At 43.4% G+C, this 25,585-nt stretch overlaps 1 protein-coding gene and 1 long non-coding RNA gene across 2 annotated transcripts in view; one reads left to right on the forward strand and one right to left on the reverse strand.

The window, feature by feature from the left end:
* The window catches only part of LOC123349265, a 151,116-nt gene extending 135,073 nt beyond the window's left edge, over positions 1-16,043 (reverse strand). The window contains exon 1 of the long non-coding RNA XR_006573447.1: positions 15,695-16,043. This is a non-coding gene — a long non-coding RNA (uncharacterized LOC123349265). The remainder of the gene's footprint in view (positions 1-15,694) is intronic.
* Positions 16,044-16,211: 168 nt separating this feature from the next.
* Positions 16,212-25,585, forward strand: part of N4BP1 (NEDD4 binding protein 1) — a 34,807-nt gene continuing 25,433 nt past the window's right edge. The window contains exon 1 of the mRNA XM_044987173.1: positions 16,212-16,723. Within this exon, the coding sequence (XP_044843108.1) occupies positions 16,364-16,723 (360 nt within the window). The 5' untranslated portion in view covers positions 16,212-16,363. The remainder of the gene's footprint in view (positions 16,724-25,585) is intronic.

Below are 25,585 nucleotides of genomic sequence, written 5' to 3' on the forward strand. Positions count from 1 at the left end.
AATCCCATCATCACTCTCTTCAGCAACTTTAATGCTACTGTTGATAATTTGAGTGGAGCATGGAAAAACATCATTCATAGAATCATAGAATATCAGGGTTGGAAGGGGCCTCAGGAGGTCATCTAGTCCAACCCCCTGCTCAAAGCAGGACCAATCCCCAACTAAATAATCCCAGCCAGGGCTTTGTCAAGCCTGACCTTAAAAACCTCTAAGGAAGGAGAGTCCACCACCTCCCTAGGTAACCTATTCCAATGCTTCACCACCCTCCTAGTGAAAAAGTTTTTCCTAATATCCAACCTAAACCTCCCCAACTGCAACTTGAGACCATTACTCCTTGTTCTGTCATCTGGTACCGCTGAACACAGTCTAGATCCATCCTCTTTGGAACCCCCTTTCAGGTAGTTGAAAGCAGCTATCAAATCTCCCCTCATTCTTCTCTTCTGCAGACTAAACAATCTCAGTTCCCTCAGCCTCTCCTCATAAGTCACTGGGCCTGTTAACTCAGATATTTTAAATGTCAATGGCAAACACCTTTTACAGTTGGGTGTTTCTTGTAAGCTTGTCATTACAAACATGTGGTTTCATAGGAAGCAAATTCGCTAATTTATTTGGTTGAGTAATGATGTCTGAACAAAGAAGATGATTGATTAGATTATAATCTCTTGTCGTTGGAAATCATCCATCAGCAACTGCAGAACTTATTGGTCCACTGAGCTTGGTAACACTGAACACAAATTAGTCTCTGCAAATTTCCATCTTAGATTAAAAATCACAAGCAAAGTAATAATTGAGTTAACAAAATTTGAACTATCTATGCTACAAATCGATAGCATTTGAAACTGCTATGCATCTGAAATCTAGAACAGGTTTGAGACCTTGCCAGAATATACTGAATCCACCTGGACAAACTTCAGATCTCAAATAACCAATGCTGCTATGAGCATCATTGGTCCTAAACAAAGAACCAAGAAACCCTGGATCTCCGTTAATACCCTACCCATCACTGGACAGCATCACATGACTTGAGAGGTGATATGGTCATGTATCATTAACTAAATGGCACTCATTATAAAGCGATACACATTGACCACAAAGCTTTTATGGAAGCTAAAGCCATCACACTTGAGAAAGCTTCTGCCAGAAACAACATCATCTTCTTGTATAAACATTTGAATGACCTCACATTCACTTGGTGTGTTCTACTCCAGTTCTGATCAGCTAACTAATACAGAAATGGAGCGAACATTTCAGCCAGTTGCTTATCACACCTCCAGTTTCTTTGGACCCTGGCATTAAGGCCACTGCCAAGTTCACCTCTTCTGCACAAAATGATCCTGATGCATTTACAAACAAAAGTCACAGAGATGTAAAGAAGCTTAATGGAAATAAGGCAGCAGGAATCTGTGGAATTCCTGAGAATTGTTAAGAAGTGCTGGACCAGCCAGTACCGGGCTGACCATGGCGCCGGGCCCAGAGTCAGAACGGGCCCCAGCCAGCCTGATTCCCCAGCTGGCTGAGCCAGCCAGGAAAGCTGCCCCCGCCCCTGCTCCGCCTCTTCCTCAAAGCCCCTGCCTCTGCTCCGCCCCGCCCCACCTCTTCCCACCCTTGCTCCACCCCAGCCCTGCCCCCACTCCACCCCTTCCCCTGAGCAACGTCCCAGGGGACTGCAGCAGGGGTTGGGCCTGCCCTGCACTCACCAGGTGGTGGGAAGTGGAGTGACCCAGCCCCAGCCCGCTCTGCCAGCTTGTGCTGGGGGGCGGTTTCCCCTCTGTCCCCCAAGCCTGGGGAGGAGATGGAGCAGTGGGGAAGGGGCATGGGATGAGGAAGAGAAGAGGATGGGGGACGAGGGGGCAGGGGAAAGAAAGGGGGTGGGATGTGGAGGAGATGGAGTGGTGGGGAAGGGGCATGAGATGGGGACGAGAAGGGGATAGGGAAAGCGGGGGTAGGGGGAAAGAGGCAGTGGGGAAGGAAGGGGGTGGGATGAGGAGGAGATGTAGCAGTGGAGAAGGCATGGGAAAGGGAAGAAAAGGGGATAAGGGACACAGGGGCCCAGCATGCAGATCCCCTTGGCAGCAGCTGGGGCTCCCCTGTTAAGCAGGCCCATCAAACCCTCACCCTGACAAGCCCCACCTCCCCTGCATCTGTACCACCCCAATGAGCCCTCCCAGACACCCTCCCCACTGAGCCCCAACCACCTACACCTGGACCCCCACCCAAATGAATCCCACCTCCCCTGTACCCAGACACGCCCCCTCCCCACTGAGCTCCAACCACTTTCATTTGGTCCCCCCTGCAGACTCCCATTGCCCTGCACCTGGCACCTCCCTGTGCATCCAGATCCCACACTGAGCTGCCTGCACCCAGACTGCCCCACACAGAACCCTCTTACCCCCATCTTGATCCCCCCCACACTAAGTCCCTCTGCACTTGGATCCTGCTGCCAGGTTGAGCCTCCCTGCCCACATCTGGTGTGCCTGGCGCAAAACAGGCAGGGCCCCAGGGTGTTTCTGTGGCAAGCATGGCCCTTGTGCTGTGTCAGGTTCAGCCTCACTGCCAAGTCCCTGTCCCAGGGGGCGGGAAGGTTGCAGGGTATTCTCCCACGTCCATGCAGCCAGTGGCCTGTGCTCCCCACTGACATGGTGGAGCTGCCACATTTATTGTAAAAAAATTTTTGCAGAATTTTAAAATATTATGCACAGAATTTGATGCAGAATTCCCTCAGGAATATGGGGCGCTATACAGCTGTGATGATGGGACTATGAAGGGGATGCCGGACAGTAGGGGATCTGTGGCTGGGGAGCTGGGCAGGGGGTATGGTGTGCAGGGTGCTGTGCAGTTGTGGTGGGAAGTCAGTGAGAGGGGTCTCTGGGCGGGGGGTGCTGGGCATAGCGGGTCCGGGGGCATAGGAATCTGTGGGGGAGGTCTCTGGGTGAGGGGGTGCTGGGCATAAGGGCAGGGTACTGGGCAAGGGGGCACTGTGGAAGGGGCATGCTGGAAGTGCAGGGCTGGGTGGGCCAGTGTGCGTCTAGCAGTTATGGGTTTGTAAACAGTGCCCTTGTGCTGGGCTGAGTGGGGCTACTCCCGCTGCACTCATTGCCCCCAACCGGCCCCTCGCTCTGCGGACCACTCCCCATCACATGCCTTATTTCCCCAATGGGGGCCCACAAATATGTTTGGCACCGGGCCCACAAAAAATGAATCCGGCCCTGGGACCAGCTATTGTTTTGTGACTGCAGATGCTGTTCTATATCATGTGGAAAACAGAGTTAGTTCTGTCTGACTGGAAAAAAAGGAACTATTTTACTGCTTTGGAAACATAAGACAGCAAACAAGACTGTTGGAACTATTGCAGCATTGCTCTTCTATCCATCCAGGGGAAAGTTTTTGCTTTTTGTCTTGCTGACCTGAGCTGCTGCTATCTTAAGGAACAAGAGAAGACCACAACAAATTGACTTCATTCTCAGCCATTCCATGATAGAGCAAATCTTCACAGCATGCCACCTTATTAAGAATGCACAAGAATTCAAGTGCCCTGCTCACATTGCATTTTCGGATACCACAGCCACATTTGACTCTGTTGACAATGAATCACTTTGGCTGATCATGAAACTCACAGGCCTCTCTTGCAAGCTCTGTAGAATTTTCCATCTCCCACATGATGCCTCCTCAAACTGAGTTCTTGTAAACAGGAAAAGAACCACCTTCTTCTGAAGTGAGAGGCATTTGACAAGGATATCTTGCTACCCCAGAATTCTTCAATGCTGCCATAGGCTATATACTTGATAGACACTAAGGCCTAGTCCACACGTAAAGTTAGGCTGAAATAGCTACAGCACTCAGAGTGTGAAAAATTCACATCCCTGAGCACCATAGTTAAGATTCTTAACTATCGACCTAGCTACTGCTGCTCAGGGTGATGGATTAACTACATTGATTAAAAAACCCTTCCATCACTGTAGCAAGCATCTACACTATGGCATAACAGAGGCATAGCTGCAGCACTGTAGTTCTGCTGTTGTCGCGCCCATAGTGTAGACCTGGCCTAAGCCAGCAGTTCTCAAACTTTAGCAACCCAAGGACCCCCATTTTGATTTTGAAAAATTTGCAGGCCCCCAAATTCCCGCTCATCCCAAGCCCTGCCCCCCTCCGCCCCTTCCCTCCAGGCCCACTCCCACCCCACCTCTGCCCCTCCCCTTTCTGCCACCTTCTCCAAGCGTGCACCGGCCCCGCTCCTCCTCCTCCTAAGCGCCTCCTGCATGCCACTGAACAGCTGTTCCCCAGGGTGAAGGAGGGATGGGGAAGAGTTGATCAGCGGGGTCCGCGGACCCCCTGGAGCACCCGCCTGGACCCCCAGGGGTCTGCGGACCCCAGTTGGAGAAACGCTGGCCTAAGCAAATGAATTTTAGGGATATGCCTTGGTGATAAGAATCTCACCAATGTTGATTTTGCTGATAATATAGAACTAGTTGGTGAATCAATGGATGAGCTTGTTGCAGCAAAGTGGCAAATAATTGCCTGAAAATTAATTGGGGTAAAACCAAAATTCTTCTAATCAGTGATTCTGAACACCCTGAGGGCTCCAGCATGTTAGTCGGCAAATACACAGGGTGGTTTCTCTTGCCTTAGCTCTGTCGTTGATAGCACAGGCAGCGTCGAGAATGAACTTGAAGCCTGCACTGCAAAAGCGTTGTCAGTCACGGAGCACCTCATTGAGACTATCTTTCACAAACCAAACACCATGATAAGTAGAGAGACAAAACCTAGGATATAAAATGTTTTGTCAATATTGTGATCTAGAGGACTGACACATGGCCCCTCACTGTTGAGATTGAAAAGCAATTGGACACCATTCAGATAAATCATCTCCAACCAATCAAAACCATCAAATGGTATGAATTCAAGTCAAATGAAGAGATCCATTTTCTAACTAAAAATATCCCACTCTCTCAATCAGATGCCCAATGCTCTCTTAGGTGGTATGGTCTTCTGCTCGGAATGCCTATCAACTTCCCTGCAAGAATGATCTTTGACTTTGACTCAATGAAAGCAGGATGCAAAAGACCTGCTGTGATAATGGGCCAACAAATTTACCCTAATTATGAGCTCAACTGTAAAAAGTGAGTGAAAGTTTATAAAAGGTCACAATAACATTTAATAGCAAAAGTTGCTGGGAAAAGGTTACAAAAGGGAGGCAGAAAAACTGAACAAAAAGATCTACTGATATGATTAAAGAATTGTATTACAATCAAGCTTAGTAAACAAGAACAGTGAGAGACTAAAAAAAATCAATAAATCAAAATTGGTATGTCAGATATTAGGCCTAATCGGTGGATAGAATAATGAGGAGATGGGCTATTCTCGTCAGCCTGGATTTGAGCCGACAGGTTAGTGAAAGGGAGGGCACAGAGCTCATCTGACCTGAGCTCGGCACTTTAGGGAACCAAGAAAGTAGATTTAAAAACAAAAATCCACTAGCCGGACCCCTTCCCCCCCACTTCCAGGCCAAGCCAGGGGAAGGAGTAAAAGGGAGCCAAAATCAAGCTAGCTCCATCTTTGATCCTGTAGTAATAGGGTTCCCAACCCTCCAGGGTTGGCCTGGAGTCTCCCAGAATTGGCATCAATCTCCTGGTGACTATTGAAAGCAATCCAGGAGATTTTAATAGGATATTTTAAGAAAATAACATTATGTCATGTGGGGGGGGGGGAAATCTCCCAGAATAGCTTCAGTCAGAGATGGCAACCCTATTCAGGGCTTTCTCCCTGGAGGCACAGTGCCCTCCACTCCATTGGGGCACTTGGCCCTTTCTCATCCCACCCCACCTTCCATCCTTGCAACTATCCTCACTGACCAACCTGCCTTCCGCACCCTGCCCACTTCATTTCCCTGCACCACAGGGTGTGCTACCTACTACATAGCAGCGAGACAGAATACATTTGGCTAAAAACAAGCCCTGGCTAATGTGCTGCTCTCTCTAAAATGTGCATGGCTTTAGCAAAATATTTACTGTAATTAGCCCCCACAAATTTCTTTTCCTCACCAGCAGTTTATAGTGATCTTAGCTCAAGAAGCCCTGGAATGTGATTCCTTCCGAAGACATGCTCAATTGAGACATAATGATATTGACTTGGTGTCCAGCAGAATGTTGTAAGAAGAATGTAGAATGGATTTTATTAACACTATTGAGCTGCTTGTGAATGATTTTGTGACTATACTCACCTGGTCGTGTGCACATGCGTAAAAATATAAAATTCTCTGTTGAATTCTCTGGAAATTTTGTATAGTGAATTTTTAACTCCTTTTGAATGCTTAAACAGCTGCATCTAACCACTTTTCAGGGTTTGCCCAGTGACTTTCTGCTACATGGAGTTGGCAACACTTTGGTGTTCTTAAAGAAAGAGACTTTGAGAGAAAAAATTGTTACTGGAGCGTGCTTCACTAACATGGCTGCTACCTCCACTGTTTCCTAGGACCCTGGGTCTTTGTCATCCTGATCCTGAGAAATGTCTTGACCAGACCGGGCCAGAAGGAGGGATGCAGATGACACTGCCACCTCTGAGTCCTGAATAACACCTGACATGTGAAACTTTGTCCCTCTCTAGCCCTATGTGTCCTTTCACCTCTCCACCTTATTTCTTCTCTTTCCTAGCCTCCTTTTTCTTTATGTCAAATAAGAGTCTGGCTTAGCCCAGACAAGACTGCATTTTTTGAAACACTGCTGTAAGCCTGTGACCAGAAAGAGGCAGCTAAAAGCAGTGCCCTTAACAGCCCGATGCTGAGAAATAGGGCAGACTCACGCTGTTGCCAATTCTTTAGTGTCTAATATTTCAAGGTTTATTTATAAGAGAAAAGAAAAAGGAGAGCATTACAATGGTCACAAAGTTCTTGGATCAGGTCTGTAGTAGTGATGTTACAGACTGCTGGCAACTTCCAAAAGATTGGAAGGTTCTCAGCCCATTGATTGGAATGCTCCGTTTAGTGTAAATCCATAGTCCAGAGATCAGAGCAGGAAGGAGGCAAAATGGAGATGCTTCCAGGGTCCTTTATACCTTCTCCCATACGGAGGGAATGCTCTTAGTCTTAGTTTGTGGAAACTTTCAGGCACAAGATGGAGTCCAGGATCACATGAGCAAATCACATGCCTTTACATGTTTTGATGATTCACAGGAGCAGCCATTACCCATATTCTGGCTATGGTATCCACAGGAAGGCTCACTGGGCGGGATGAATTTCTTCTATGCCCATTATGAGATTTAATTGCCTTCAATGGACCATCAAGCTTGAATAGTCCATTCACAATCGCCGGCTAGACTGGATATAAACTACTGTATAGGTGTTGCCCAGGAATACTGCACAGAGGTAGGATACCAATATATAGTCAATATTTATAATTTCAGATACAAAAATAATATATGCATATAAACAGGATAATCATACTCAGCCAATCGTAATTTTTCCATTGACACCTTACATGACATACTTTGTACAGGATTTGTTACAATTGTCTAACAGTGGAAATATTAATGATATAAATGGTCATGTTTCATTCCTGCAGCATCACAGCTAGTACAAGTTTCCAAATCTTGAGGTGGCTGATAAGACTGTGTGCTGGGCCAGTATTTTTCAGCAGTAAGGCTGCAAGTGAGAGTTCACTCCGGAGACAGAAGCTGCATTTTCTTCCTTTGCTCTTCTTTGGTGTGTGTGTTTGCCTTGTTTTGCCTCTTGGAAGTGGGATCAGACTTTAACAACAGCAACGACAGTTTCATCCCATCTCTACTAACTTCTTCTCTTTTCCCCAAAAGGACAATTATTACCATTTTTAATGCCACCTAAGATACTGTCAAACAGCAGGGTTTTCCTTCCAAAAGGAAAATGAAGGAAGTAAAATGTTGTTAAAATGAAGGCCTTAGTTACTACTTTACATGTCAAATGCTTTAACTGTTTTTCCTTCTTTTCTTCATCTTTAATAAATGGTTAAAAAACTAATACCGTGTTTGCTACAGTACAAAGCAGGCTAAAGTTTCTGTATATCAAACCGCAGAACTTGTTGAACCCTGTTTAATGTTAAACCATGACTGGTTTATGTTAACACTTTTAACACATATATTCCATCTAAATTAATACAACACACCTGACCCCATCCCCTTCTGAACACCTAAAATGTGATTGCTAGATGGTGTTAACAGGCACTTATCCCTCAGAGGGATCCTACTCCATAACGCACCAGCTTTGGCTCAGGACAGAACATCATGGAGCTACATTACGTGTTTGGTGGCCTCTCTGCTGTCCAAGTAACAGCGTGAGAACTAACCAACCAATCTTTTAACTGGTTAAAAACTGAGCTGAATCAACATCCCAGCACCTCCTGTTCAACCACATTTTTTATTTGGAGCTATGTCTTCCTCCCTAGCTACTGTCATGGAGGTAGGGGTCAGTCAGCTCTCTTTCCCCTACATGGACACTATATTTAATTAATAAGACTTATATAAGTTGTGTCAACACAATACTTCCACATAAAGATGATGTGGTCTGCATACGCTTCTGATCAAGGGTAAATAGATGAAAAAGCAGTGTCAAGCTCATTTTTGGATTCCTCTGACCCTGGAATTGCTGCATGTTGGGCCGGTCCATAGACCCTAACTGCTTCTCATGGTCCCAAAGTGCCAAAATCACAGCCAGAGCTCAGTGTAGCATATAGGCTTCCCGGACAAAGCCCCCTTTCTTCCAAGCATGCCCCCTACACCAGCTTGCCTATCCTGGAATGATCTTCCTAGGGCAGGATACTGCAGACCTAAGGTCAGATTCCATCAACAATACACCACTAAGTGGCCACAGTACATCCAAGTATCTAGCCCAATAACTACAGCCCAAATTAATTCCTGACCTCTGCCTATTTGAGAAAAAAAAAATCCCATCTGAAGTGGAAAAACAAAGTGTTTACTATTCTAAGTCTACATTTGAATAATTTATAAACACAATAATATTTTAAAAAGTTTTGAACTTCCCACACTACAACTTCAGCAAGACTATTTCCTTCACTGACAGTTTCTGAAACTGCAACAAAGTGTATTCCTTTTAAACTCATGTATAGTGTAGTAATTAAAGTTCATAACGTGTGTAACATTACAGCTAAATTTGGGGCAGCTACTCCTAAAAGACAAGAGATTTGTATTACAGTGACAACCCAAGAACATCACTTGTCATTCTTGCAAGTAACTTAATAAATAGTGTTTAATTCTGTCATAATGAAGATTATATTCCTCCATTATCATCTATTTGTCAACCATTCAAATGAAGCCAGCATATTTTAAAACACCACTGTGCATAGACCAAATAGTGTTGAAAAACTTTAAAATGACTCATAATCAGACAGCTAAATATTTACATTAAAAAACTCTCTTCTGGAATACTTCCCAGTCTCACTAATAGTCTTTGCCAGCACACCTGCAGCTTTTTGTAACTAATTAAGGAACTCCAGCAAACACATTCAAAAATGCCTCAAACACAGATGCAGACTCCATTAATTAAAAAAGCTAACACCAGCTTCAGCAATTGCTGAGTCTGTAATTGGAAAATGTGCTTCTTTTACTCCCTTTCTGAAAATTCAGTGGTTTTCAAAATCAGCTGTGGGAGGGGGAGGAAGAGGTAATAAATCAACTGCTTTTGAAACGGAAGGGACAAACTCAGCTCAGTCAAAAGAACTGTCCTAATTACCGGTACTAAACCTACACTTCATGTTGAATTATTTATATAAACTTGTGCTCTTGGAATCAAAGAAGTAACATCACTGTCTAGAGCAGAGCATATTATACACTAGGGTCACTACAGTCTAGCTCTAGCAATAAGCTCCATGCAGGCAACATCTCCTTGCCTACAAACCAACAATCTCCACATGAGCATACAAGTCAGCCGTGAGCTCAGTGAGAACACAATTGGAAACTTGAACAATGCAGTCTTCTTCATGCAGCTCTGTGAATCCACCTCAGTCTTTTTTTTAATCTATTTTTGCTTTTAGCTTTTTTTATTTCTATAATCAATTAATACAAGTTCTCAGAACCTCCCAAGGAGGACTTGACAGAGCCCTTGGAAGTGTGTATGTCTTAGGGAGAGGTAGCAGATAATCAGGATTGGAGAATGTTAGAAAAGTCGAAATCTTTTCATTTCTGGGCCACATGGATCATCATTCCTGATGTATCATTCCCAGGAAAATTGGGCAACTGTAATATTTAATATTGGTGCAGATTTAATCTTAGTTTCCTCTCAGCGGAGTCAACAAAGTAATTGTGTACATATCTGTTTAACTTTATGCACATACCAGTAGTAGTCCTATTGGAGTCAGTGACACTATCCACATGCATAACGTTATATGCTCATGTGTAAGTGTTTGCCAGGATCAGGGCAGTATTTGTTACAGGTATCATCAAATCCTGACTGGCTCATTGAACAGCTCTTCTGTCAAGGCTCTAAAGGGTGATTATGGGAGTGAGTCTCGACTCCATGCTGTGTCAAGCAACAGCCCATCCTGTATGAAGTATATCTCTCAGGTGTAAATATTTCAGGATGAAAGCCTAAAGTTCATTTTCCATGATCATTTGAGCAATCAAAACTCAGTTGCAGGAATGTCCATGGGAAGCACACAGGCATGTAGCATGGTTGAAACTAGTTAATTTTTTCAGTTTGAGCAAATATAAGTTAAAAATGTTTTGTGGTATTTTCCCAGCTCTAATATAAATAATCGATATCTTGGCATTCATCTCACATATAGTCCTGCTTTTGGATAATTCATAAAATGTCCTTGGGGGTACAAGCTCCTTCTGGTACTCCATGTGGAAATCCAGGAGCAGGAGAAGAATATGGTTGGTCTTCTCTACTAACTGTTGACAGATAATAAATAAATAAATAAATAATAAATAGAGGTCTCCCTCCCTCAAACCTATGGGATGCAGCTACAGAGAGAAGTTCCCCTCTTGCTAACAGCCCCCTCAATTATGAGAGTTTACTGTAGAAAGCCTTTGTCATTTATTCCCTACTTCCTCAGCAAATGTTCATTGTTAATAAAGTAAAGTAATACAAGAATTTGCTCAAATTCTGAATCTGGTTCAAGTACAGTTCTGGGCCTGAGATAGGAAGTTAAGATCCCAGTTCAGACTTCTCTGTCATGGTAGGGGTCTACTACAGACCACTTAATCAGGAAGAAGAGGTGGATGAGGCTTTTTTTAAACAACTAACAAAATCATCCAAAGAACAGGACTTGGTAGTGATGGGGGACTTCAACTACCCAAACATCTGTTGGAAAAATAACACAGCAGGGCACAGATTATCCAACAAGTTCTTGGAATGTATTGGAGAAAAATTTTTATTTCAGAAGGTGTAGAAAGCTACTAGGGGAGTGGCTGTTCTAGATTTGATTTTGACAAATAGGGAGGAACTGGTTGAGAATCTGAAAGTGGAAGGCAGCTTGGATGAAAGTGATTATGAAATGATAGAGTTCATGATTCTAAGGAATGGTAGGAGGAAGAACAGCAAAATAAAGACAATGGATTTCAAGAAGGCAGACTTTAGCAAACTCAAGGAGTTGGTAGGTAAGATGCCATGGGAAGCAAGTCTAAGGGGAAAAAAAACTGAAGACAGTTGGCAGTTTTTCAAAGCGACATAGTTTGCTCTTGTGCCCTTAATTATCCCACTGTGTTGGAAAGATAGGAAGTATGGCAAGAGACCACCTTGGCTTAACCAGGAGATCTTCAATGATCTAAAAATCAAAAAAGAGTCCTACAAAAAGTGGAAACTAGGTCAAATGACAAAGGATGAATATAAACAAATAACAAAAGTATGTAGGGACAAAATTAGAAAGGCCAAGGCACAAAACGAGACCAAACTAGCTAGAGACATAAAGGATAACAAAAAAATATTCTACAAATACATCAGAAGTAAGAGGAAGACCAAGGACAGGGAAGGCCTGTTACTCAATGGGTGGTGAAAGCGGGGGGTGGGAGGACACAGAATAACAAAAGAAAATGCAGAAACGGAAGAGGTGCTTAATGACTTCTTTGTTTCGGTTTTCATCAAGCAGGTTGGTGGTGATTGGACATCTAATATAGTGAATGTCAGTGAAAATGAGGTAGGATCAGAGGCTAAAATAGGGAAAGAACAAGTCAAAAATTACTTAGACAATTTAGATGTCTTCAAGTCACCAGGGCCTGATGAAATGCATCCTAGAATACTCAAGGAGCTGACTGAGGAGATAGCTGAGCCATTAGCGATTATCCTTGAAAAGTCATGAAAGACGGGAGTGATTCCAGAAGACTGGAAAAGAGCAAATATAGTGTAATCTATAAAAAGGGAAATAAGGACAACCAGGGAATTACAGATCAGTCAGCTTAATTTCTGTACCCAGAAAGATAATGGAGCAAATAATTAAGCAATCAATGTGCAAACATCTAGAAGATAATAAGTAACAGTCAGCATGGATTTGTCAAGAATAAATTGTGTCAAACCAACCTGGAAGCTTTTTTTGACAGGGTAACAAGCCTTGTAGATGGGGGGGGGAAGTGGTAGATGTGGCATATCTTGACTTTAGTAAAGCTTTTGCTACTGACTCACATGACCTTCTCATAAACAAACTAGGGAAATACAACCTAGATGGAGCTATTACAAGGTGGGTGCAAAACTGGTTGGAAAACCATTCCCAGAGAGTAGTTATCAGTGGTTCACAGTCATGCTGGAAAGGCATAACAAGTGGGGTCCCGCAGGGATCCGGTTCTGTTCAATATCTTCATCAATGATTTAGATAATGGCATAGAGAGTACACTTATAAAGTCTGCGGACGATACCAAGCTGGGAGGGGTTGCAAGTGCTTTGGAGGATAGGATTAAAATTCAAAATGATCTGGACAAACTGGAGAAATGGTCTGAAGTAAATAGGATGAAATTCAATAAGGACAAATGCAAAGTACTCCATTTAGGAAGGAACAATCAGTTGCACACATACAAAATGGGAAATGACTGCCTAGGAAGAACAATGAGGAGTCTTTGTGGCACCTTAGAGACTAACAAATTTATTTGGGTATAAACTTTCGTGGGTTAAAACCCACTTCATCAGATGCATGGAGTGAAAAATACAGTAAGCAGCACATGAAAAGATGGGAGTTGCCTTACCAAGTGAGGGGGTCAGTGCTAACGAGGCCAATTCAATTAAGATGGATGTCAGCCTATTCTCAACAGTTGACAAGAAGGATCAGCAGAGGAAAAATTAATTTTTGTAGTGAGTACTGCGAAAGGGATCGGGGGGGGGGGGGTCATAGTGGACCATAAGCTAAATATGAATCAACAGTGTAACACTGTTGCAAAAAACCCAAACATCATTCTGGGATGTATTAGCAGTAGTGTTGTAAGCAAGAAATGAGAAGTAATTCTTCTGCTCTACTCCACGCTGATTAGGCCTCAACTGGAGTATTGTGTCCAGTTCTGGCTGCCACATTTCAGGAAAGATGTGGACAAATTGGAAAGTCCAGAGAAGAGCAACAAAAATGATTAAAGGTCTAAAAAGCATGACCTATGAGAGAAGACTGAAGACTGAAAAAACTGGATTTGTTTAGTCTGGAAAAGAGAAGACTTAGAGGGGACATAATAACAGTTATCAAATACATAAAAGGTTGTTACAAGGAGGAGGGAGAAAAATTGTTCTTCTTAACCTTTATGGATAGGACAAGAAACAGTGGGCTTAAATTGCAGCAAGGGTGGTTTAGGTTGGACATTAGGAAAAACTTCCTAACTGGTGGTTAAGCACTGGAATAAATTGTCTAGGGAGGTTATGGAATCTCCATCATTGCAGATTTTTAAGAGCAGGTTAGACAAACACCTGTCAGGAATGGTAAAGACAATACTTAGCCCTGCCATGAGTGCAGGGGACTGGACTAGATGACCTCTCGAGGTCCCTTCCAGTCCTATGATTCTGTGATTCTCCAAATTACAAGGGAGATTAGTTGTGAGCTATAATTTCAAGTGAATACAAAATAAATCTCTGCTGTAACCTACAGGTTTTGTCTAGCTTTGAGTCACAGCCACGTGAAAAAAAAGTTTCTCTAGGTTCCATCTGAAGTCATAAATCAACCCAGATTTGCCTCACACTTGATGCATGTTTGCAAACCTCAGCAGACCTTTTGACAAATCTAGCTTTCATTTCAATTTGTGAGGGCCCCTAAAACTAAATCTCTGCTCCTTCATACACTTACGGTATGTCTACATTGCAAAATAAAAACCTATTGCACCAAGTCTCGGAGCCCAGGTCAGCTGACTTGGGCTCAGGCTGTGGGGCTAAAAATAGCAATGTAAATGTTCAGGCTTGGGCAGGAGCCTGAGCTGACAGACCCTCCACGCTTGCTGGGTTTCAGAGTCCAAGCCCAAAGGTCTACACTGCTATCTTTAGCCCTACAGTCCAAGCCCAAGTCTATTTGACCCTGGCTCTGATACTCAGCACCATGGGTTTTTCTTTACAGTGTAACCATACCCTTACACGTCTGTGTAAAATTAAGCATATGAATAACTGTTTGCAGGATCACAACCTAAGCCTATAATTTAATATCCTATTTTAGACTAGAAATTTAAAAAAAAAATTTGGCTTGTCCTGAGCATTATAATCTCACGTGCTACTTAATTTTAATGAGCAGGGACATGTTCTCTGAGAACTTTATTACAAGAAGGCTCAGATCATTGTATGCTACAAACCACATTTAATATAATATTGACTATTTTAATGTATTGTCCATTCAACCCTTGGATCAAGACTTATAAATGCAAAGCACTGAGAAACACAATATGACAAAACAGCACAAAGAAATAAATTAAGTCTCAAGAAGGGGCCAATTTGTTTATGAAACACTTAAGCCTTTGGTTGTGCTGAGTCATCTACAAAATGTACAGCAGACTGCACAGCTAGATCTCAAAACATTGGCTTTTGGAGTCGTAATGATGTTCTCTATCTCAGCTGCTTGTAAATTCGTATCCACAATAAAACTTCCTACTTTCCATTTGGAATTACCAGAGCTTGCACTAGCTGCATTTGAACAACAGATGGCACCAATCATCTCAAGAAATCAGCCAGAGAGGTGTTATGTATAGTCTAGGTTTGCTTGTTACAAAAAGTAGCATCATGATGGAAAAACAAAATGCAACTATGTAAGCTAAAGGAAAGGAGAATCCTCTTGGAAATAGTCTGTGTTCTGGAGACCAGAATTTCATTTTTAGCACGGTCTGTTTGTGCTAGGAATTACCTCATTTATCTGCTCAAAGTCTGAACCAAAAAAAAGCGCTCTGGTTTCATAGTCTTTTATATGCCTGCCCCTGGAAATTTCCACTACATGCATCCGACAAAGTGGGTATTCACCCACGAAAGCTCATGCTCCAAAACGTCTGTTAGTCTATAAGGTGCCAAAGGACTCTTCGCTGCTTTTACAGATCCAGACTAACACGGCTACCCCTCTGATAGTCTTTTCTATTTTTTTGCCAAGCCACAGGCAAGTCAGTGAGGCAAGCTTTGGAGCTTACAGAGAACTCTTCTGAAGAAACAGCTTTTCTCTCTCACCAACAGAAGTTGGTCCAATAAAAAAATATTACCTCACCCATCATGTCTCAAAAAATCATGAGAATTAGTTTACAAATAACAAGTATTTATCTGCAACTATGAGGGGCAGGAACTTACTTTTCTCTTAAATGAAAGCTGAGATTCTGAGGTAATAACATGATTCCAGGAACTGAGACTTTAAGGGAGGGGGGGAGAGGAACCCACCAAATATGGTGAGACTATAGGAGGGGAGTTGAAGCCACTGGTTACTTTTCCAGAAAAGGCTCCCCTGCGCTCACAAACAAACAATGCTGCTTAGCCACTCTCCTTCATAAGGCAATTTCCATGCCCCTCTCACCGTCCCGAGCCAGCGTCGCACTATTTACAGCACAAATGCAAGGCAAGGCGGCTGCGGAGGGGTTTGTCATCCGCCCAGGAAGGACTTTTCCCTAAGTCACTCTAACCAGATGCTGAAGGGAAGGCCAGGGCTCAGCTCCGACTGAAACGAGCTGGGGAATTTTTGAGGACGTTACTGGTGACGTTTCTGTCTCGCGTTTCGCGTTCCACTGAAGGGCGGGGGAAGGGCGCTACCCTCAGTAAACATGGCTCATCTCGATACAGCGTCGGGCAGGGCGCTTGTTTTGCCCTCAGTAAAGATGGCAGCTAGGCGTCTTGCCCATAACAAAGATGGTCGCCACGCGTCTTTTTCTCGGAGGGGAAGCGGGTGGCCCTTCCCAATAACGTTAACGGCCGCTGAGTGATTGGGCGGAGTCAGGGCACCCCGCGCTGAACTAGCGTCGCAGAGGCATGACGTACCTGTCCCGCCGTGATGAGGGCGGCAGGGGTTTCCCCGCTGGTGTTGTTGTCCCTGGGGTCCGGAACTATGGGAGGCAACAGCGCAGGGCTCCCTGGCTGGCTCTGATGGCGGCGCCCGGAGCGGTCAGCGGCCCCGTGCCGGTGCTGGACGAGTTCACGGCTCCGGCGGAGAAGAGCCGCTTCCTGGAGAAGAGTCGAGGCCGCATTCAGAGCCTGTTCGGGGTGCGGCTCGCCGTGCTGGGGGCGCCGGGAGGCTGTGGCCCCTCGGGACAGCCCCCTGGCTCGGGCCCGGCCACTGACAGGATCTGGCTGCGGCTCTCCGGGGACAAGGAGACTGTGCGCAGCGCCAAGGTAACAAGGGGCGGGGCGGTTCCTCAGGTACATCAGCCCCTTGGATGCTCCCAGCCGGGGGTCCCCCCTCCCTCCCGCCCGCCGGGAACTCTCCTCATCTGTCCCTCCCGCCCCCCCTCTTAGTCCACCCCCTCCCCCGGCTCCTGACAGGGCCCCGTGCCGCGCTGGACCCAGTGTGAGAACAAGGCTGGCTCACAGCCACGCTCTGGCTGGCGGGGAGAGGGGCCCTGTACAGCGCTGAGCACGCTGTCAGCGTCTAACAAATAATGATGATGCTTATGTTGAGTCTCTACTGGCCACACAGGAGGGAGGAGGGGGGCACTTCAGCACAGACTAGGGCTGGTTTTGTTTTACACGTGGTTGCCTGAGTTTGGTTATTTTTGAATCCATGCCCTGAACTCTGTAGTTATGATGACCTAACCCCCAGTGTAGATGCAGCTAGGTTGAATGCTTCTGTCCACCTAGTTACCATTGCTCAGGCAGGTAGTGATCCTAAAACCACAAAAAATCCCTTCATCACTGTAAACTGGATCTAAACTATGGGTAAGGCCCTCCATTTTCAGTTTTTATTAAGTTTCCTGGGAATTTGAAAAATGGGTGTAATTCAGTACAAAAAAATTAAGTTTTGTGGGTGAAATATTGGGGGATAGGAAGATAGAAAAAAGCAACAGAGTAAGAGTATTAAAAATAAAAGGAGTTTAATGCTGTCAATTAACTGTACATTAACAGTACATACACATATGTGCAGGCATGTGTTGCCTTACTTTAACAGACAGCCTCATGTGTTTGTTAATAAATTAGTCTAGATGCAACATCTACCCAATGCAATGAATTGGATTTTCTTAACATAATCAGTATTTTCATGTACTTACGTTGTCCAAAATTCAGATGAAAATCACTAAATAATAATAATTTAGTAATAGCTTTTGTAAAACCTGGGAATTTTTCAGTAAAAACTAAAAATGAGGTTAACTATGGAGTTATACTGGTATATAGCTATGGCGCCATAGCTGTGCTACTATAGTCCCAATAGTATAGACATGGCCTTAGTGTATGTTTGTATTGGTGTAACATAAACAGCTATGGATCAGCCCTACCCTACCTCAGATAGCTTTAGATTGAGTATTTGTGTGTAAAGGGAGGAGGCGGACGAAATAGAAATAAAATACATCTGTATAAAAAGAACTCCAACTCAGATACTGACTTGTCCTAACAAGTTGGTGTGTTCAGATTGCCAGTGTATTGTTTTTTGTGCCATTGTTTATAGGAAATAAAGGAAATAAGGAACCAAACATTATACGATTCTGTCAATATTAAAGTGTAGCCCTGCTGTGTCACAATTGTGAAAAATGGCTGTGTCCTAAGCATTTTATATCAGTTTCTTCTAGACTGTGCAGGCAGGAAAAAACAAAACAAAAACCATATTCTAATCATGTTAAGAAATGTTTTAGTCAGCATGGTTTTTACCATGTATGCAACTTGATTTCTCCTTGAGAGCTATCTGACAGTCAGGCTGCAACCATAATAATTTGGTTTCTTCTTGAGGGCTGTGTGGATGGTAAAAAATATGTTGACTAAAACATGTTTTTTTTAATGTGATTTAGAATATAGTTCTTGTTTTGTTTTTCCTGCTTGCGCAGTCTAGAAAAATCTGTTATGAAGTGGTTATGCCCCAGCCATGTTATACAGTTTTAAATGTCTATTTTCATGGCATTTTTGTAGCCTAAGGCTCTGTTTATCATTGCATTGAATGGTTTTAACACGGTTCTTCCTTGAAGAATGCTAACAGTTTGACATTGCTAATACCTCTTCAGCATCAGAGCAGACAGAGCCTACATGATTTCATCAGTTTAGTTCTTGGAATAGGTGGCAATTTTCCAATTAAAAAGCAAAAAAATGAGTTATGCTAAGCCAGGAAAAGGCTAGCTAGTCTTTCCTGTTCTTACAGTCTCTGATATTTTGGAGTGTTGGGTGTGACACTAACTGATGTGAAACAATCTCCTAAGAGTGATTTTGTAATCAAATTTCTTTGGCTAACTTTTTGGGGGTGCAACTACAATGTTGCAATTGGCATTACTCCAATAGTTAATTACATGAACCTGGCAACTGTAGCCCATTTGAGGCATGTGGGGAGAATGGCAGATTAAGCATCATAATTTGTTTAGGAACGAGTCTGCAAAAAGTAATTCCTGTTGTGTGTGTCCTCCTTGTATTAGTAGAGGTTCTTAGCACCTATTCGTAGGTCTAATTCAATAATAATTTTAGCTTTACATTTTAGTTCTTTAAGTTTGATTCTTTAGCTGTGGAACTGCAGAATAATTTATTTCAGTTAAATCTATGAATGATTTCTAGATTGAAAAAGCCACCAACTCTCAGAAGCTTAAAGTTTTTACTATTATTTATATAATAGAAACCCTAACAGGCTCAGCATCTCATTGTCCCATGTGCTGTACAAACACACACACAGAAGTTTCCCCTCTCCAAAGAGCTTCCATTACAACTGAATAAGTATTTCTTTTCCTAACAGCAAGGTCGGTAGAAAGTAGCAGAAAATTTTAAAATGTGTTTTTAGAAAAATTGAGTTTTCTTTGAACATTGTGGATGAGCTAGTCATTCTGTAAACACTGCTTTCAAGAAACGCCATGCATCTGACGAAGTGGGTATTCACCCGCGAAAGCTTATGCTCCAATACATCTGTTAGTCTATAAGGTGCCACAGGTCTCTTTGTCGCTTTTTACAGATCCAGACTAACATGGCTACCCCTCTGATACTTAAGAAAAAGTTAATTTGTTGTGCTTGTAAATGTGCTAGTCATAGCACTAGAAATTTAACTGTTCTAGTCATTTACAGAATAAGTACCGTATTTTTCCGTGTATAAGACTATACTTTTTCCTAAAATCCTTAGACTAAAAATTGAGGGTAGTCTTATACACGGAAGTAAACCCCCTGTTCCCTGCCTTCTGACCCCCCCAACCCCTATCCACCCCCCCACCCCTGAACTTCCCTGCCCTCTCTCCAACACCCCCTCCCTGCCCCCTTACCCCGCTGCCTGCACGTGGCTGGATCCGGCGAAGCGGGGCCAGGGAAGCGGGGCCGGGCAGCCAGGGAAGCGGGACCGGGTAAGCGGGGACGGGCAGCCGGCAAAGCCGGACCGGATAAGCAGGGCTGGGCGGCAGGCGAAGCAGGGAAGCGGGGACGGGTAAGCGGGGACGGGCGGCTGGCAAAGCAGGGACGGGTAAGAGGGGCCGGGCGGGCGGCCGGCGAAGCGGGGCCGGGCGGGCGGCCGGGGAAGCAGGGGCGGGCGGGGAAGCGGGACCGGGCGGCCGGCTGGTGAAGCGGGGCCGGCGAAGCGGGGGGCCGGGCGGCCGGCGAAGCGGGGGGCCGGGCGGCTGGGGAGCCGGGCGGCTAGGGACGCGGGCGCCGGGTGGCTGGGGACGCGGTGGGTCGGGGACGCGGGGAGCCGGGGCCGAGGGGCCGGCGGCTGGGGACGCAGGGCTGGGCGGCCGGTGAGCGGGTGGCTGGGGACGCGGGGAGCTGGGTGGCTGGGGCCGGGGGGCTGCGGAGTCGGGGACGCGGGGATCCGGGCGGCCGGGGACGCGGGGCAGGAGCCGGGCGGCCAGGGATGCGGGGCCAGGGCAGGAGTCGCGCGGCCGGGGACGCGGGGCCAGGGCAGGAGTCGCGCGGTCGGGGAGGGATGCGGCAGGAGCCGGGCAGGGCCGCCGCCGGAGACCAGCCGGGGCGCATGGCCCTCCTCGGCCCCTCTACCCCTATCTCGGCATTCTCTTCCTGTGCCTGAGCGGCAAAGTCGCGGGGGGGACAGCTGAAGCGCGGCTGGAGCGGCAAAGAAAAGAAAACAAAACAAAAAACCTGAATTTGGGGTTAGAAAAGTTGGGGCGTCTTATACATGGGGGCATCTTATACACGGAAAAATACGGTAAAACATATACAGAGGAAAAGCCAATGGTCCTACTAATGTGCCTTCACTTGAGCATGATAATTATCCCCTACTTTATACTTCTAAAGCAGTGATACTCGGGCCTCTGTGGTTCAGGAACCAAATTAGCCATCAACATTACCCAAAAGAGTTGCAGTAGTGTGAATTCTTCTTTTAATTTACTATAGTACTATATATTCATATTTAAACAGTATGATGGGGAAATACTTAGTTTATATTATTCTCACAGTAAAATGATTGACCATGTTGTTATTTTATCATCTACGATTGGTTAATAACAAAGTAAAAGCATCCTGATTGGTTAATAACTTTAGGTTAATAATTAAATCACACAGTGTTTTAATATGTGCCGCAAAGAGCCATTTGTAACTCTCAAATCTCAGTCTGAGTATCACTGCTCCAAATAAATCCTTGGCTTCTCTATGGAGACTACCATAAAAAGTGCCGGTTGTGGGTGTTGTTTGGGAGGTCCCCTTTAAATTCTTACTTTAACTGAAGCAACAAATTGTCAATATTTTAAAATATTTTAAATATTTTAAAAGTTGCCCAGACCTGCTCTGGGCAGGGTTAGATGACACAGTGGTTAAAACTGTCATCTGGTGGACACTGTAGTACTGTAGTATTTTTTTTTTGGAAAAACTTGTGACATACTAGTATAGAGACAGCCACAGAGGTGATGGTATTGATTTTCAATTACTATTAGCTGTAACTACTGGAAATTAATTTGTACCTCCTAGTTCATGGAGTCCATGAAAAGAATCTACCATTTATATTTAAAAGAGAGAGCGCTCTAGTTTGTTTTGGAAGAATTTGACCAGCTCTTTATAGGTGGAAGTGTCCAGTGTTAAGAACTGTATTCATGACTAATTGATATGTTGCTGAGATTTATAGGTATAGTAACAGAAATACTTTTGTTTAAGGGAAGCTGAGCTGCAGTGGAAACCCATTTAAGTGTTTTCTTCAATTCTGAGTAACAGATATTACAAAACATGATAGAGGAAGGACTCTTTTCAACCCAAATCTTGAATTTACCCATTGATCATGAACCTTATGAGTAAACTATACATAGATACAGTGCACACAAAGTGAGTATGCATAGAGTAATGCTGGGTTTTAGCTCTGATACCCTGCCTGACTACTAGGTAATGTAAGTGTGAATTTGTCTGCTCATTTTAGGTTCATGGTAAAACGAATCAGGGAATAAAATGTTAAGAGTTCCACTATGATAGTCTTCTGCAACAACTTGAAAAGTTACTTCTGCATTGGATAGAGCAAAAATGTAGAATAAAACAATGGGTTTACAATTTCAAATATTTAATAATCAATCACAGATGGCTAGTATAATCCAAAATGACTGACATTTTGCATAATATTTATAGTATCCATGAAATAACTAACCTGAAAATTGTTATTTATTTGATCAGATGACTTAAAAATTTGAAATGGATAATAGAACCTAGCCCAGGTAGATGATAACAAAAGTTACTGTTTGATAGCCTGTGGGGGATGAGTTAGTGGTTATAATCGACACATGTTGGCAGGTTCAGTGAGAATCCAAGCATTTGAATGAGCCTTGTAGATCCCTCCAGGTCAAGATCTGAAAGGATATTGGCTGGGCAGTGTGTGTAACTGTGCATTGCCGTTGCCTTATAAAAACAAAGAACTTCAGACTCCAGGTCTGTCAATCACAAGCAGTAAAGTCACTTCAGAAAGCATTTTTACTACTATATATGACTTTAGAAACTTTCCAGATACTGAATGTCTCACTTTCACTACCATTGTATTGCTATTTTTATGGGGGAGGGGACTCAGTTTTTCTGGCCTGCACAAAAAAAAACAAAAAACTTGCCTCCTTCAGCTTATGTTACAGCAGCAGTTTGTACTACTGTGTAGTCTTGCAGCATCCAATCCTTAAAACTGTGTTGATGAGAATCAAAGATGGCACAAGGCAGTCACACTGTCCATCACATAATATTTATTTTCAGTTCCATTCAAAACAAAGTGGAGATAGAGAACAAAATTGGTTGGATGTTCTTTTTATTGTTTTTGTTTTGTTGTAAGAGTGTTGCAAACCAATAAATCACAAGTGGCCTTTAAAATCACCAATGCTGAAGCTGCTGCAGACTGAATTGCCAATATATTTTGTTCCAGTTACATGATCTAGCTTTGAAGCTGGAGGTCGTTGATTTGAATCTTGGTGGACTACCATTAATCATGTTAATGTGTAGAGTTAATACATGATGTTTCGGAGCCTGTAGGTATGCTAACTTCAGTGGTTTAGAAACTGGCTTCATGGCATGATAGAACGTTAACTGTAGAAACAGGAGGCTTTCGTTGGTGGCTTTTACATATTTAGAACAAGTTGTCTGAATTCTTGTCCTGATATTGCCTGCGAGCCAAGAACATGCTTGACTTTCCAAGTTACGCAAGAATTGTCAAATAAATGCAGCAGATAAGGAGGAAGAGATGCCAAAAATCATTTATCTCCAGCAATAGATGCAACTGTGGTGTTTACTGTGACTATCTGGATACTAAACTAATTTTGTATATGAGCACCTCCACTTTTATTTTGAAAGCTCCGATAAGCTGAAAATGAAAATTAGACCTGCTTTTCTGAAGATGCCAATGGACATGCTCATCTCCTATGGCTCTCTACTAAGCACTATTCTACAGGTTATAATCCATTACCAGAGCTCTAACTATGGATGTTTAAGAAAATGGCTTGAACACCAATTCTCTAAAACCTGATTCTCACACTCTGGGCTGTAAAACTTTTCTTAGTGGTCTTCAATATTAGATATTTGTTAAAATCAGGCGGTTGTAGTTTGGGAGGTTAAAAGAGGTGATCTGTGGAAAATGGAAGGGTAAGGCTTTTCTTATTAAATGGTCTTGAGAACCACTGCTGTGAAATAAGCTAGACATTTATCTTTAATGCTAATTATTAGCATAAAATATAGTTCAAGACTAGGTAGGGAGCCACAAAAGCCAAGATCAGTATAGTAGAGGCCTGGGTTGTGTACTGGCTGAAAAAAAGGAAAGATAATTATGTACTAGAAAGAAACAAATGCATGTCTGTTACATAGAAATTATATTTAAACACCTCTGTGGAAGATAGAGAATTAATTAGACATGTCACCACTTTGATTATTGTCTGAAGAGAAGAGAAAAGAGAAACCCAAAAATTTACTATATTGCTTCATTCTTTAAAACAGACATTGCAAAACACCCAGCTACATTGGCAAGGTTAATGCCAAGGTACTCTTTATAGCTTAATAAATAAATAAATAAATAAAAGATAGTTTTGTCAGTCCATTGTGAGACTTGATTTATTACCATTGTAAGATTTAAAACTAACTTTAATGGATGTCATTTGCAGTGGTGTTGTAGCCATATTGGTCCCAGGATATTAAAGACAGAAGGTGGGTGAGATAATATCTTTTATTGGACCAACTTCTGTTGGTGAAAGAAACAAGCTTTTGAGAGCTCTGTGTAGCTCTTCTCTCCTCCATTGCCTCTTTAATGGATGCCATTCATTTTTCTGAAACAGAATTATATCCAAAAAAACCTGTGAAAAGACCATTAAAGTTTTGTGTTCAGCACTCTGTGCTTAGATCCCTCTGACCTGTCCCCTCTTGCCCATTCTACCACCCTATGCCTGACTTTTGCCCTGTCCTTCCCCTGCCCCCATCTCCCTCCCTCAGCTTCTACCTGTGTTCCCTTATCTTAACCGTTTCCCTTTTCCTTTCCATGGTCTTCATCCTGATACCTGCTCCTGTCTCTTTTTCCTCCATCGCTCCATCCCACCCGCCCCATTCTTCAATCCCTCTGTATTCAAGTCAAGCTGCTCTCCTCCTTCACCTTGCTGTGTGAGTGAGAGCATTGAGAGATGTTCTTGTTGCTCTTGATTCCATTGCCTGCCATAGCAATGGCCCCGGCAGAGGGGAGGAGTATTTACAGGGAAAATCCTGCTCTGCCCCTGCAGCCTGGAATGGAGCATTCAGTTGCTGTGTAGGACTAGCACAAATCTTTTCATGTCTGTATATAGGAACTGAGGCTGAAGCCTGCTCAGTTCACATGGACTTCAGAGAACTTAGCTGTCAGTTCCAACAGGTTTCTACTGAGCATGTACAAATTGGGTTTTGGTTTGTTTTTTTGTGTTTTGAAGTTTATAGCTTGGCCAGATTTGGGTGAATTTTCATGAAAATTACATCCCTGATATCAGAATAATCATCTCTCCAAATTTCAAGTCCCTTCTCCAAAACATGTAGGCACTAGATCATCTCAGTGAAATAATTACAGGATTTTTTTTTTAAATAGCCAAAATATAATTTTCCCTAACCTCATTCTCAGAGATGGCTGAACCATGTTAGCTGAAACTTTTTAAAAAAAAAAATTATCTAGAGACAGACAGCCGGCATGGAAAACTTCAGTCCAATGATTAGTTTGGCAAAGTTATAAGCAACTGAAAACAAAGCTTTGGAAAGTGTTTGCCTGTCTATAGGTGTTGCTAGCTGTGCCACCTATATTGTGATGACAACAGAAATGTGTCTATAAAGGAACAAACATACTTGGAATGACTTTTCTTGTTTTCTCTGTTTAGATATAGAAATGATTTGATTGTGGAGCTCTGTCATTCAATCACTCTTCCATTTCCTACCAGAATCTGTCCTTTTAGAATCTTATTCTTTAAAACTGAATTATAAAAAGTGTAGATGATTTTGTGTGTGTGTGTGTGGCTTTCTTTAAGTATAACTGCCAGTTCTAAATACGTGACTGACTAATGGAGTTGCAGTTTAAAATAATATAATGAATATTTTATTCAGGTAATGGAAGAATCTATAATTGTTGGCATCTGGATACCATGATGGGGTGTGTTTGGTTGGTTTCTTAAAGGAAATAACTACCTA

This window comes from Mauremys mutica, chromosome 14 (assembly GCF_020497125.1).
Source record: "Mauremys mutica isolate MM-2020 ecotype Southern chromosome 14, ASM2049712v1, whole genome shotgun sequence".
Lineage (NCBI taxonomy): Eukaryota > Metazoa > Chordata > Testudines > Geoemydidae > Mauremys > Mauremys mutica.